The following is a 10559-nucleotide window of genomic DNA, read 5'->3' as shown; positions in this document are numbered from 1 at the left end:
CCTTCCTTAGATACCTTCAATCTTGTGATGCATGGAGTAGAGATTAGATTATCATTCTCTATCTTGAACTTCTTTTACATAACTCTCTTATGAAATAAAAATTCCTTTCTTTGATTGATGAACTTCAATGCCAAAAAAATGATTAAGTTCTTCCAAATCTTTTATCAAATTTTTCCATTATCAAGTTCTTGAATTCATTCAACATATTCTTATAATTTCTTGTGAAAATAAGATCAGCAACATAAAGATTAACAACCATGAATCTTTCTTGAGAATCACCTTTGATGTAGAGAGTATGCTCATATGGACATTTCTGAAATCCATATTTCTCAATGTAAGAATTGATGCAATTGTACCAGGCTCTGGGCGATTGCTTTAACCTGTACCAAGCTTTCTTCAACTTGTACACTTTATTTTCTTCTCCTTTCTTGACAAACACATGTGGTTGATCAACATAGACTTCTTTTTTTAGGACACTATTCAAGAACGTAGATTTTATGTCTAGTTGGAACAACTTCCAATTATTTTGAGTAGTAAGAGAAACCAGTAATCAAACCATCTCAAGTCTTAAAACGGGAGCAAATACCTTTGTAAAATATTTTCCTTCATTTTGCTTACCCATTTGCAACCAACCTTTCCTTGCGCTTGTATCTTTTGGATTCATCTTTGTCTTTTATACCCATTTTACTCCAATAGAGTTTCTGTGTGGCGGAAAATCTATAATCTCCCATTTATCATTCTTTTCAACCGAGTCAATTTCTTATTTAATGGATCTCCTCCATATATTTATTCCTGATAAGCATCATCAAAATAAATTGGATCTTCTCCTGCAAAGAAAGCAAAAGAATACATCATTTTGCTCAATTTCATTAGTTTCATCATATATCTCCTAGAGGCTTCTCATTTTTTTTATCAGACCGGATGAAGAAGAACTTGATGAAGAACTTGGGGAAGCATTTATCAATATGGATGAAGAACTTTGGGAAGCAAAACTTCCTGCTTGAGCATTATTTTCAGCATTCTCAAACACTGGTTTTTCTTCTTCTTCTAGTTCAAACGGAAAAATTGGCAAATTTTCTTTCTCAACTTCCATCTCCTCAAACAATGAATTTTCGTCAAACCGAACATCTCGACACAGTCTTCTTTGTCACCAGATTATATAACTTGTACGCTTGCTTCTTTCACTGTAACCAATGAAAATACATTTCTTTGACTTGCCATCCAACTTGCTTCTCATTGCATCTGGAATATGAGAGTAAGCAACACTCCTAAATACTTTTAGATGATGAAAACTAGGCTTTGTATCATACCATGCTTCATGTGGTGTGCAATTTTCCAAACTCCTTATTGGTGATCTATGTATAAAATTAATTGCACAAGAAACACCTTTTGCCCAAAATCTTCTTGACAATCTCTTCTGTTTAACAAGACATCTAGTCACCTCGATAATTGTTCTATTCTTTCTTTCACACATAACATTTTATTTTGGTGTATTGCGGACTATCATTTCATGCCGAATGTCAATGTCTTTATAATATTTTTCAAATTTATTTGAGAGATATTCACCTCCTCGGCCAGTCCTCAATATGTGATTTTTTTGCAGTAAAATTCCCCACTTCTTCCTTGAAATCTTTGAATTTTTGGAAAGCTTTTGATTTGTCTCTAACACAGTACACCAAACTTTTCATGAGTAATCATCAATGAAAGAGACGAAATAACGGTTACCTCCCACAGATGAAACTGTCATCGAACCATAAAGATTCGAGTGAATAAGTTGTAGTTGTCTTTTTGCTTTCTATGAAGATTGAGAAGGACAATGAATTTTGTGTTGCTTTCCAAGCTGACATGCTTAACAAACATCATCAAGATGATCAATTTTAGGCAAACCTTTTACCATTATTTTCCTTGAAAGCATCTCCAAATTTTCATAGTTCAAGTGGTCATATCTAGCATATCATAATTTTGAAACTCCTTTATCAACACCAACAAAACAAGACATTCTGATTTTGGAGAGTGAGTGAAAAGAGATTATTTGAAGCAACTTCAACTCTAGCAATAATCTGATTTTTCTTTGACAAATAACAAGCCATGTCACGAAAGTGAATGTCAAACCCCTTCTTCAATAGATGACTGACACTAAGCAAATTGTTTTTTAGACCATGAATAAAATAGACTTCAAACATTCTTTCAACTCTTCCTTGATTTGTTTTGAACTCCAACTCACAAGCACCACTAACTTTATATACTTTTCCATCTCCTACCTTTACTTTTCCATTCAAATTCAAATAACCTCGATTTTTTTATGTTACATGTCATATGTTTGCTAGCACCACTGTTTATGTACCTAACATCTTCACAATCTCCACCATGAGATACGAGAAATAAAGTGTCTTGTATTTGCTCTTGGTTTTTCTACATCATGTTAGCTTCATGTTATTTTTCTTCTTTGTGCCCGTATTTATACACCAAATGACCATGTTTGTGGCAATTATAGCATTCAAGATAGTCACGACCTTTCCTCTTTGATTTCCATATCCACTTCCTCTTTGTGAACCTCTGAAATTCTGACTTTGATTTGCTTCATCCCATCCATTCTTCTTGCTTGCATGATAACCTCTTCTATAAGCATTTAAGCTCATTCCTCCGAAATTTTCTCCTCTTCCATGACCACGATTTTTACCTCTTTGGTTTTTGAAATCTTCCTTCCTCTCGTTTATAGACAACTTTGACTTGAGTGTTTGATCCAAAGCTACTTCCTTTTTCTTCTTGTTTAATCTTTCTTTATGAGCTTGCAACGATCCTATGAGTTCATCAATGGTCACGACATTCAAATCCTTAGATTCTTCAATGGCTACCATATTGTAGTCAAATCTAGAATCCAAAGATCGGGGATTTTTTTCAATGACACGAATACCATCCATATATAGTTTCACCATTTTTTAACTAGTTGACTATAGACAATATCCACGAACAATAATCAGAAATAGATTCCGGGTCCATTTTATGCAAACTTTCGAAATCGCCTCGAAGAGTTTGCAACCGAACCCTTTTTACCTTTTCATCTCCTCTCCAAAATTTCGCATGTTCGCTTTGCCGAAGTGGCACAGACTATTTTCTCCCAAGATGCTTCATATAAGATAAGGCTTGCTGGTTTTTCTTTCTTGATTTTCTTAGACTCTCATTTTGAACTTGTGTTAATCTTTCCTCATTTTCAACTTCAACTTCAGTATAACTTTTTTCAATTATTTCTCATTCTACTTGAGATCCAAGAAGAGCCTCATTTGGATACTCCATTTACCATAATTTTTCTCTAGTCAATTGAGAGACACAAGAGAGAGGAACACAAAAATGTTCCTTGCTACCTTTCGCCATAACCTTAACATTAACAACCCCAATGATCCTAACAAGTGCTCATTTCGTGTAATGGGGAATCACACTATAGCATCCATCAACAAATTGAACACCCTACTAGGGTTTGTTGAAGTAGATCAATAGGGAGAAGAGCCTTATTATGCCTCGGCCTTGACAGAGATGCCCAAGGATTTTGTTTAGGCCCTTTTTTGGCACGATATCATAGTTTAGGCCAATTATTTCCTACAACTGTTTAATGGGTTTGGAAAGGTTCTCTTTTGAACATCATCTATTCATTTAAAAAAAAAAAAAAAAAAAAAAAATTTGCTTATGTTTAGGGCTCTAGAAGCAGAAAATTGAACTTAAAGCTAAGAATAGAAAGAATTTCATCTTTTTAATCCAATCCAATCCAATCCCCACTGAAGAAGAAACATAAATAAGCAAGAAAATAGATCCTGTGAGTAGTCCAAAATGGGGAAAAAATAATTTCTTCTTCTCTCAAGGTCCTGTGCTTAATTCAAAAATTGTTGAACTGAGAAAATAGCAGATGAAGGATTTGAAAATATGTATGAACAATCTTTCCTCTGAATTGGTCACAATAAGCCAGCTTCAAACAGATTTCTGCGCCTTAGAGTCTCGTCTACAAGCTTGAATGTTTTCTTCACAAGTTTCTGATCAAGGGCTGTCGTTCTATATATTTTAAACACCCGATCCACACCATCTGGGCTAGTGCTTTGAAAATACAACTCCTCGAATTTTTTCTTCACATACCTGAACAACAACCAACAATTTCTCATCAACAAAGGAAAGAAGTATTCTGCAAGGTTCATTTCCAATTGAAAAACTTACTCGTATGCATGCTCAATCTCCTGTTTTCCTGTCGAAACTGGTTGATAATCCTTGAACCACTCGCATACATTTAGCGGAACCTATCATTCATTGTAGCACGTTAGACCAACACAACTTTTTAATTACTGAAATAGAATGTACTTACTTTTAGAATCTTCTTTTCAAATATATCGAATTTGTTGAGAAACAGCATGAAGGATGTTTTCTGCACAAATGAATGCAACATTTAAGAAACTAGAAAAGCTTGCAACCATAATATGTGGTCAACAAAGGAAAACCTCAAAACATGGCTGTTTCAGAACCCATTCAAAAAGCTCCTTCGTCTCCATCATACGGTTCTTGTTTTCATCCTCAAAGAGAGTTTGATCATACCTGAAGGAGCACATTATCCATAAACAGATAGTCAATTATCTTCAATTGAAGGGTAAATGCAGATTGCTCAGAAGTTGGAGATTTCAATTATCTTATGGACAAAAACGTGTTCTTACTCGCTAATGGCAGCGCAAAAGATAACAGCTGTAACACCATCAAATAGATGGATCCATTTCCGTCTCTCATTTTTCTGTCCACCAACGTCAAAAAGCCTGTAAACTTCACCACTTTTCTTGTTCTCTCCAACAGGGCTGCACAGTGATACCCAACAGGACTTCATTAAACCATATAAGACAACCATGCACAGGTAAAGACATTGTTGATTTAAATTAGTGAAAAAACACGCATTTGATAATTCTAGATGGCAGTTTATCAGCAGGTAAAAACTGCTGTAAAACAAAGAGGTTACATCTGGTACACCAACTTCATAATCAAGGAGAGCAGACAAGAGACTTTCGCACAAAAATATTCAAGTTTAGACTCTGCTAAACTTCAAAGCAGCTCAGGGGAGGGAGGTGGTTGGATAAACTTGTACCAATATTACAAAGAATCTTTTCCAACAGTTAGTCGATAACAAAACAATTGCCTACCGCACGGAAGTCAGTACTAAAAGTATGATGCTCACCTGAACTGGATCTCTACAACACCAGTTGTGCGAACTCTTGCATAAAGAATATCATCCTGCAATATCAAATGCATTAGAACTTCTTGAAAAATGAAAACAAACAATAATGTTTTTGAGCCAAGTATAAGCATTTGTAGACACAGAAGCTCATAGTACAACTCATGGCTAAAATATCCAATTGGATTGCTTTTATATGTTTTATTATGGTCACATAAAATAGGAGATTTTTAGTAATTGTATTATCATTACTACACATATGAACATATTCCATTGAGATCCAGTTGCTGTTTGCACAGTGGTTTCTTTCCTCCGACTAACAAAGATAAACAAATAATTTAAGCAGACATCTTAACGTTTCCAATGGGACAAGGATATGAATGACAGATCATGAGAAGAGTAAGGGAATACAAACTCTAAATACCTTAGTTGGAACATAATTTGAATCAGACAGTCTTTGCAAATTTTCCATGAAATAAGGGGCACAGTCTGGAACTTGAAGCTCATTTCCCCTGGCATGTGTTTCCTAGAAGCAAAGAGTAGCATTCATAATAACATTGTTTCATTTCAAAACAAGCATAAAACACTCAAGCAATAAGAGAGATGCTGAGCAATTTGCAATCGGTATGCATATATACATAATAAACCAGCTACCTGGATTGCAGGATCTTTCCACAAAGTTTCAATCTCATGTGCAAGATCTTCAGAGAGACTAGGATAATTCAACCTGCCTCCAATTTCCGACAATTTTTCTCCGATTTCCTGATGCAAAATGGATAAACTATTGAATTTAGTAGCAAATATTCTAGAACATAGGATTAGTCAACATTTCTAGAGAAAGCAACAAAAACTATGAAATTAGCTAGAGAAATAACTAAAATAACACAAGTTAGACAACTACTACTACTTCAATCCTAATAAAGATAACTTTTCTTGCAGCAACGCAATAGGCATCAAAATGGTAAATTCGAACCTTATTATCACAAGATATGACATACTTTGTAGAATCTGCTTCATTTTGAGCCAATTCCTTTGATCCATCATACAATATCTGTTCAAAGACATGAGCTGCACTTTCAATACAAAATTCACAATCTGTACACTTCAAGGTTTCGCTATCACAGCTGCCTCTATATTTTGTTACATTATGCGGAAAGGGAAATAAATAACCAACACACCCTTTCAAGTATTGCGTACTTTTATTGTCTGATAGACATTGGCATGAATGACTGAGATGTAGCTCTTCAATTCTCCTTCGTCAAAACCACTTTGAAACAAAAGTTTAATCTGCACATAAATCATGAAGAAAAAACACATAAGCAGCATTATTGGAAAAAATTATCACACGGCTAAGTAAGATGTACCTTACCTGCTTAAATATTGTGGACTTCCCAGAGTCTCCAGCTCCTAGACAATGAAAGGTAAATTGATCCACATAAGGTAAATGATAGACAAATGAACCAGAAAAGGAATTGAATAAGCTAGAAAGGGAATAAAGCAGTGACAAGATAAACAAAAGCACTCCACCTGCTGACAACACCTAGTTCCATTTTAAGATATTAAACTTAAATATGCTACACCCATAATTTTCACAAGGCCCCATCTAACTTGTTGTTGAACCATGTATTTGCAAGTCATTACATTCATGGTAATATGGATGTGATATTAATTTAAATGTCAAGCAGATTCCAATGACAGACAGCAGCGAAACATTTCAGATACATAGGCAATAAACCTTCGTCTATATTGGTTGAGTAAGAATACAGGAAAGAAAAAAAGAAAAAAAGAAAAAAAAAGAGCAAGGAAACCAAGGAAGATATGTTGCATGTAACTTTGATTTTTAAGTGTTTCACATTTCTGTATCTGTTTCGGAAACCAAAACTCTTGGAAACTTGTACAAAACATTTCAGGTCACCTTTCCGTAATTTAAAAAAAAAAAATTCAGAAACTCATTTCTTAGAATTTAAAAACTCGTATCCTGGGATGTAATGTTTTTTCAGAAGTGGATCAAATTCAATTCTCACATGTTTGGTAAATCCCTGATATTTCTAGATCATCTTGCACAAGCTTTCAAAATGAAAAAATCTCCTTCTTTCCTTTATTATGTGACTTATATCAAATTTTTTTATGAATATATATATAAAAAATTAAATGTACATAATAATTTTAAAAACTTATAGATATATCCATATTATATATTTTCATTATTTACATATTCCCCCCATGTTTCCATTTTCTACAATTTTTACAAATGCGGTTTCCTGGTTTCTATTTATATTTCAGCTTCCATATCCGCATCCGCTTTCGTTTCCATGTAACATAGCAAGGAACTGATCAAATTCATCAAGTAAGAATTAGAGGATCATAAATTTTATTCCAGTAAACATCAAAGGGAGCCCTAAGCGGAAATCATGCATGTTGTCAGTGATGTTCTTAATAAATTAAGGCTAGTCTGCAACCTAGACAAACTACTACTTGGCATATAAGATGTCAAACAAGTAATGCAATCAAATGCCAGAACAAGGTGAATACCAAGAAGTAGGAGTTTCTGAATATGCTTTTCGGCTTTTGTTTCTTGTTCAATTCGCCTTTCAATTTCTTCTGCCTGCAAATTCCATGTATTAAGCATCAATTGAAAGCAACAAATTGTGTGAGAGAACACACATAAAGGATAACAATCATTACTGCTTAGACAGTTTTGAGATTGCTCTTGTAGAATTGAAAAGAAGGGAGAAAAACTAAAGTTTTGTTTTACGAAACATATGTACCTGAGCATTCTCTTCGGTGTCTGCTTCCTTGAAGCGGCGCTGTTTACTGCAGAGTAATCCCATATTTTGTATCGCAACACACAGCATAGAAGACGTAACAATCAGGCTTCACAGGCTACCATGAAATACTTGATTCTCTTGTATTAGATCTTTCCATATTGTGGTCAACCTAACCTCAACAAAATGCTACAAACCTGTAGAAGATATTAAAGATGAAATACTTCTTATTCGGAAAGAATAAAAACTTATTCAGCAGTCCAACATAGTTACATGCCCATGATGATATGTCCGATATTCTCACTTAAAAGGTGAGGCTAATTGCAAATTGAGAGATGGCAAAATGAAATACTAAAGAATAAGAATGCCACGAACGTTCCCTTCAAGCATCAATAACAACATACACAATTGATTGTAGCTTGCAGGTGTCAAAATGAAATGGTAAATTCAAATCAGATGACAAGAAATTAACCGAGCATTGCAATCAACACAAGTATGTAAACTAAGATTCATTAAATTCATGGACATGAGTGAACAATGCAAGCAAATGCCCCTAAGTTTACATGGCATTTCTCGTGAATCCAAGGTACAGATTATGCTGACAATTAATACATTTATAAAAAATGCCCAGAAATGCATCTGCTACTACTGCCCATAATAAATATAACATGAGCAAATACATAGTACTATTTTCCTACCTCAACAGTAATCTATATTGGATTAATAAACTAAAACAGTTCCGAATTCCATACAGTTAGCAACCCAATATTTAAAAGCATAAGTTTAAGAAATTGAAAGAATTGAGGGCGATTGTAAATCTTATGCTACTAAATTCAAAATAAAAATAGAGAAGGAAAAGCAATCATAAACGAAAACCAAACAAGCATCAAATAACAAAGAGAAAAAGGCAAAAACCTGACGATCTGGGGCGGTTAAAGAGACAAAAACAAAAAGATCCCAGAAGAAAAACGAGGCAGAAAAGGGGGGAGATCTAGAAAGTGAGGAGGAATGCAAAGGAAAAGAGTGAAGTATGTACGTAATTGGGAGGAATTGAGTGGAAAGAAGTTAGAAGAAGCAAGTGAAATTGTAGAGTAGAATAATAAGAAATGAAGAAAGCGCCGAAAGCTGCAAGGAAGGAAGGGAAAAGCCCCCCTCTCTCTTTCTTTTAAGTTGATGTACTTGTCTGGTTTCAGTCAAAGATGAAAGAGGAGAGAGAGAATAAAAGAGAAAGTTTTGATTTATATATGAATGATTACAAAGTCATTTTCTTGGGAAAATATCAATATACAGAGTACAGATTACAGAGAGAGTGAACTGTTCTTCTGCTCTCTTTTTTTCCTTTGTTTGTTAGTGAAGAAGAAGAAGAAGAAGATGGTTTATCTCTTCTTCCCACCCTTTGCTAATCGACAAAATTAGCTTCTCACCCTCTCTATTTTTTTTTTTAAAATTTATTTCTATTTTCTATAGTCTATACCAAAACATTTTTTAAAAATATTATAAAAATTAAATATTTCTGAGTTATATTTTAAATAGCAAAATGTCATCTGTTGTGTGGGAACATGCAGATTTAGTTCATACAGAATATCTACTCTTTATTTAATAAAATTCACATGAGATCAATTTTGTATGTGTGAATTACATGTACAAAATTATTTCATACAAAATAAGAATATAAGTTGGATCACAATGCGCAGGTCTTGGACTAGTAATTAATAAAATTTTCACCATTTTATAAGTTGGGTTGTAACCAAGGCGAGGATTCACATCTTTATAGGGGATTCGCCTCAATAGGGACTAAGAGATTTCTCTAAAAGTGGAAATAAGGAAAAAAAATCACATGTAGAAATAGGACAAAAATATTCAGATGTGTCATTAAACTTATAATTACTTATTTTATCGTGTATGACTCCAATATTGAAAAATTTATTGGAAGGAAAAAAAACATAGTTATTGAGTTAATTTTATATATTAGTAATGATATTATACGGTAAATTTTTTAAATTACACTAAAAAAATATTATTTGGAATTTAAGTAATGGGAAATGAGGATCCCATGGAGATGGAGACATGGCCGATTTTTTCTCTATTTTATCAATGGGGCGAGGACGGAGATTCCTCATCTACACAAAAATGGAGATGGAGGGAATAGTATCCATCTCCATCTTGTCCCATTGCAACTCTATGTATGAGATAATTACCTTCGTTTTTTGTACGTAATACAAATTAATTTTTGAATTAGACTAAAAACATCGATCAAACCAATGCAATTCGATTAGTTGGTTTAAACAATGTATAAATTGGTTTTTATGGAGGTTTTCGCTTAATTCGATTGTTTATATTTTAGTTTAGAAGCATGGTTGTCAAAATCGGTCTGATAAAAAAGCCAAAAAAGATAAAGAGAAAATTAAGCATTGGAGGTTCAACCTGTGTTTTTATTAAGATTTTCGGTTAATTCGATTGTTTAAATTTTAGTTTAAGTACATTGAATGCATGGATGCATTTGTCATCAATTCTAAACCAACATCCTTGTATAAGAGGACAGACAATGGTAGAGAAATTTTTGATGAACCTTTTGTAAAAGCTATCATGTCCCAAAAAGC

The 10559-nt window shown here is 33.8% G+C and overlaps 1 protein-coding gene across 1 annotated transcript; it reads right to left on the bottom strand.

Annotated features, from left to right (window-relative positions):
* Positions 1-3698: 3698 nt before the first annotated feature.
* On the bottom strand, positions 3699-9366 carry LOC136202952 (guanine nucleotide-binding protein alpha-1 subunit). Its single transcript, XM_065993967.1, has 14 exons — positions 8875-9366; positions 7963-8156; positions 7727-7799; positions 6564-6601; positions 6392-6481; positions 6168-6245; positions 5849-5956; positions 5619-5720; positions 5198-5253; positions 4689-4823; positions 4479-4572; positions 4346-4405; positions 4201-4280; positions 3699-4122 (listed from the first exon to the last, which is right to left on the bottom strand). Exons 2-14 carry the CDS (start codon positions 8047-8049, stop codon positions 3945-3947), a joined length of 1179 nt encoding a protein of 392 aa, XP_065850039.1. The 5' UTR covers positions 8050-8156; positions 8875-9366; the 3' UTR covers positions 3699-3944.
* Between the last annotated feature and the right edge of the window lie 1193 nt (positions 9367-10559).

Source organism: Euphorbia lathyris, chromosome 8, assembly GCF_963576675.1.
Source record: "Euphorbia lathyris chromosome 8, ddEupLath1.1, whole genome shotgun sequence".
Classification (NCBI taxonomy): Eukaryota; Viridiplantae; Streptophyta; class Magnoliopsida; order Malpighiales; family Euphorbiaceae; genus Euphorbia; species Euphorbia lathyris.
Note: the sequence above shows the minus strand (reverse complement) of the source record. Positions and strands in the feature narration are given on the sequence as shown.

Bases quoted from the DNA above. Each gene is read 5' to 3' on its own strand.
- LOC136202952 (XM_065993967.1), bottom strand. From the start codon at position 8,049: ATGCTGTGTGTTGCGATACAAAATATGGGATTACTCTGCAGTAAACAG. The intron at 6,482-6,563 runs GTAAGGTACATC...ATTTATGTGCAG, and splicing joins AGTCCACAATATTTAAGCAG to ATTAAACTTTTGTTTCAAAG. The intron at 5,254-5,618 runs GTATTTAGAGTT...TTGATATTGCAG, and splicing joins CAAATTATGTTCCAACTAAG to GATGATATTCTTTATGCAAG.